The 4,267-nt window shown below is 36.7% G+C and overlaps 1 protein-coding gene across 1 annotated transcript in view; it reads left to right on the forward strand.

Annotated features, from left to right (window-relative positions):
* The first annotated feature begins 592 nt into the window (after window positions 1-592).
* kek3 (kekkon 3) overlaps window positions 593-4,267 on the forward strand; it is a 15,014-nt gene continuing 11,339 nt past the window's right edge. Inside the window, exon 1 of the mRNA XM_067049498.1 lies at window positions 593-2,000. Within this exon, the coding sequence (XP_066905599.1) occupies window positions 619-2,000 (1,382 nt within the window). The 5' untranslated portion in view covers window positions 593-618. The remainder of the gene's footprint in view (window positions 2,001-4,267) is intronic.

Raw genomic sequence — 4,267 nt, forward strand, 5'->3', positions numbered from 1 at the left:
ATAAACTCCCTCACCTATATTTATATACTAGATTTTCATATCTATTGATTCTTAGTTCTTTTCTCTATGTTAACTTTAATATTACTTATTCACATATAACCTTTATCTTATTATAATACTTAGACTATACATTTCCTATCAACACTATTTATGTATCTATGTTGTTGGTTATTTTATAATCATTCTATGGTTTGTTTGTTTGTTTGTTTTTGTTTAGTGGCGCCAAACTTCATTGGTCATCAATGCCATTTATATTTTATTTAATTTTGCTAATATTCGTTAAATTTTATTTATTATTTATTTAATTTTATGTGTATTTTGTGCTTCTTTTATTTTTAATTTAGGTATAAAAATTTATTTTCTGATACTTTTCATATTATAAACCAAGTTATTTAAATTTTGTAGTGTCTGGTTAGATTTGTTAAGTTTTAATTGTACATTCTATTATTCTGAAGGGTTCTCGTCCCAGAGTAAATTTAATTTTCTATTTCTATGTTGTTTAATTTTCCTTGTATTAATGTAATAAATTTCCATTCAACTATTTTATGCCCTTTTAAATCATTAAGGATTAATTGCTGTGTTTCAGGAAGGAATGAGAGGAGGCAGCGATGTCTAGTGATGCGGGTGGTAGCATTGATCGTCTTCCTGCTTCGAGAGTGCCTGGGTTGCCCGCCGACCTGCGACTGCAAGTGGAAGAGCGGGAAGGAGAGTGCTATCTGTGTCCGCAACAACCTCACTCATATTCCCAAGGGTATCGATTCCTCGACCCAACTCCTCGATCTTACCGGCAACAGGATATCCGCCATCGACCGGGACGCCTTTGACAAAGCTGGTCTATTCAACCTGCAGAAGATCTACTTGGCCAAGTGCGGCCTTAGGGATATGGACCGATTTGCTTTCAGGCGACTCACTAACCTCGTCGAGTTGGATCTCAGTTATAACTCCATCACGTCCGTGCCATCCCACATCTTCGACTCCATCTCCGAACTCAGAGAACTAAAGCTTACGGGAAACCTCATCCAAAAGGTATCCAACGAGGCCTTTATCAACGTCCGGCAATTGGTGAAACTCGAATTGTCCGAGTGCCGTATAGTTTTACTGGAGCCTAGGGCATTCTCTGGGCTTGAGAAGAGTCTGGAGTGGCTGAAGCTTGATAAAAATAGACTCGTTGAAGTCAGGCCTGGCACGTTCACTAATCTGTCGAATCTCCATGGTCTCGAACTGGCGGGGAATCCATGGAACTGTTCTTGTAGACTGAGACCATTACGTCAGTGGATGTCCATCCAGAACGTCCCTAGTAGTACCCCGGCGTCCTGCAGTCATCCGCACAGGCTAAGGGGGAAGACATGGGACCGCCTCCAGGACAACGAATTCGCTTGTACTCCAGTAATGCATCGGACTAGAAATACTGTTGTTCAAGCAGTTGAAGGGACTAATGTCACTTTGTCTTGCCTCGTCAACGGGAACCCTACACCTACGGTGCGGTGGTTGTGGAAGAACCGTCCCATTGCCAATGTATCGGGGATTCCCAACCATAGGAAGCTCTATATCCTCCATTACAACGGTAGCAGGAGTACGTTAACGGTGTACTCTGCGGAGATAGCCGATGCTGGAGTATACTTCTGTGTCGCCTCCAACAAAGCTGGCCGTGTCCAGGGTAATGTAACCTTAGCAATATCCAGGAGGCGGCCAGAGAGCAAACTGACCGGAAAGGTATTAATGGTCGGAGCCGCTATGGCCTTCCTCCTCTTCGTAGTTTCCGGCTTCCTCTTCTGTATCTTCGGCCAGCCGAGGAAGCCGCCACGAGTCAACCAAGCTGAGAACTACGAAAAAATAGAAATGGAAAAGAAAGGCGAATCCTGTCTCCCCGAAAACCAGCCTAACAACAGGATTCATCCCACCTTATGTGAATACAGGGGTGTTCCAGTCGAAGACATAGAAGAAGAAACTACACAACCTTCGCCTATGCTCGTACCTAACGCGTCTTCTAACACTCCCAGGTTAGTACCTTATTCCCAATTATAACATTAAGTATTTCATTATCAACAACATATTTATTATTATTTTATACCTCTGGTTCTAATTTGTTTAGTTAGATCGGGTTTGTACCCTTTGGTGCAGTTTATAGGGCCCTAAACCTCTCCCAAGTTTCTTGTAAATTAGTTGAGTTGTGCTGAAGTTATTTCTATTTTTTTTATCATTTATTTTTATTATTTACCGCTACAAACTAAATAGATATAATAAGTAATGTATTCAATCATTAATCCAATGTGTAAATAACCAAATATATTAATTTATATCAAATGGCTTTAATGGTGAAATTGGCTCTTTCTATTCTGAAGTTTGCTGGCTACTAACCTTACAACAATCATTAAACCTATTTGTTTCAATTTTTTTAATACTTTTAGAGATATAAAGGAAACATAGTATTTTTTCATTGTTTTAAAGACAGTCCTTCTTTATATATAATCCTTTCACTTTCTTGAGACTGGTTTTTATTATTTCTTTAAAAGTCCAAAGATTCGGCAAATTCAGCCATCCTCAAGGACAATTTTAAATATAAATTTTACTCCACTAATGCCTGTTGAACAGATTCGATACTTAGGACTCCATCTTGACAAGAGACTTACTTGGAATCCTCATATAAGACTGAAACGACAAGAAACTGCTCGTAGGTTCCGATTGCTACAACACTTACTTGACAAACGCTCTAAACTTCCCATTCACTACAAAAAAAAAATAGTATACACTACGATAATAAGACCAATTTGGACCTATGGAATTGAGCTCTGGGGCTCCGCCAAACCATCAAATTCTTCCCGCATCCAATCCTTACAATCCAAGATCCTACGTAAAATCCTTGATGCTCCTTATTATGTTACAAATAAACTCATTCAGAAAGACCTTAACATCCCATTCGTTGCAGATTTGACCCAAAACAGATATGCGTCTTTTCATTCCAAACTCCTTAACCATCCTAACCGATTAGTTCTTAATCTTTCATACTTAACGATCCCTGGTAATCCTCCGAGGCGTCTGAAAAGAATATGGCCACGGGACCTTCTAATTAAAGTTAATGTTTGAAGTACCACCAATGGGTGGTTCCTTCCCAAGATTTTCAAGTGTATATGAAAAATACAACATATTTACTTATTGTATTATTTTGTACAGTTGTAAATTACATTAAATAAATAAAAAATATATATATAAATTTACACCTCACATCCAATAATTTAAAAACTATTTGCAGGCTATTCTGTCCAAGTCATTAAGTTCAGTCAAATCACCCTATTTATAACTTTTCCATTTAATTTTAAAACTTTTAATTATAGATTAATTTAAAACTATTATCACAGAAGATTTTTAACCTTCTTGACCTTCGATTATAAAAATATTCATATTCTGGATTTTCTGAATTTGAATTTTATTTATTTTAAATTAACATATTGTAGCACAACGTTTCGGGGCCACTGTCCCATATTCATGAACCTACAAACAACAATATTCATAATGATGAGAAGATAGTTAACCGTGGATAATATATATGAAAAGAAGATGGTTGGAAGTGCGGTCAGAAACTAACACAAATAACTTGAAAAAACTTATTTAATAGTACCAACGTTTCGGCCAGAATTTCTAGCCTTCATCAGGGCTAAGAACAAAGAACAAGATAACAACCAATGAATACAAAAAAATTAAAAGACAAAAAATAAACAGAATGATTATAGTAAGTAATTGTACAGAATGAAAATTAATAAATATAAAGTGATGAAAATGATCATATCCACTTATTTCAGCTTGTTATCTTGTTCTTAGTACTGATGAAGGCTAGAAACTCTGGCCGAAACGTGAGCACTCTAAAATAAGTTTTTTCAACTTAGTAATCTGACCGCACCCCCAACCATTTTCTATTCATGTATAAAAATATTCTGTGATAATAGTACTAAGTTGATCTGTAATTAAAATGTTTACAATTTAACAGAAAAGTGATAAAATAGGGTCATTTGACTGAAATTAATGACTTGGGCAGCATACCCTACAAACTTTTTTTAATTATTGGATGTGAGGTGTAAATTTATATTTAAGATTGTCCTTAGGTGTACATCTACTACCCCTCCAATCCCACATCACCACCCTCGAAGAATCGTGCCAAAACTGGAGGATTAAAATAAATTCCAATAAATCCCACCAAATCACATTTACCCTTCGTCGTAAACCTTCGTCTTGCCCTACAGTATCTTTTAATAATACCTCACTTATTCCTGTT

This window comes from Halyomorpha halys, unplaced genomic scaffold, assembly GCF_000696795.3.
Source record: "Halyomorpha halys isolate HHAL.00 unplaced genomic scaffold, Hhal_1.1 Scaffold410.1, whole genome shotgun sequence".
In the NCBI taxonomy this organism is placed as follows: domain Eukaryota; kingdom Metazoa; phylum Arthropoda; class Insecta; order Hemiptera; family Pentatomidae; genus Halyomorpha; species Halyomorpha halys.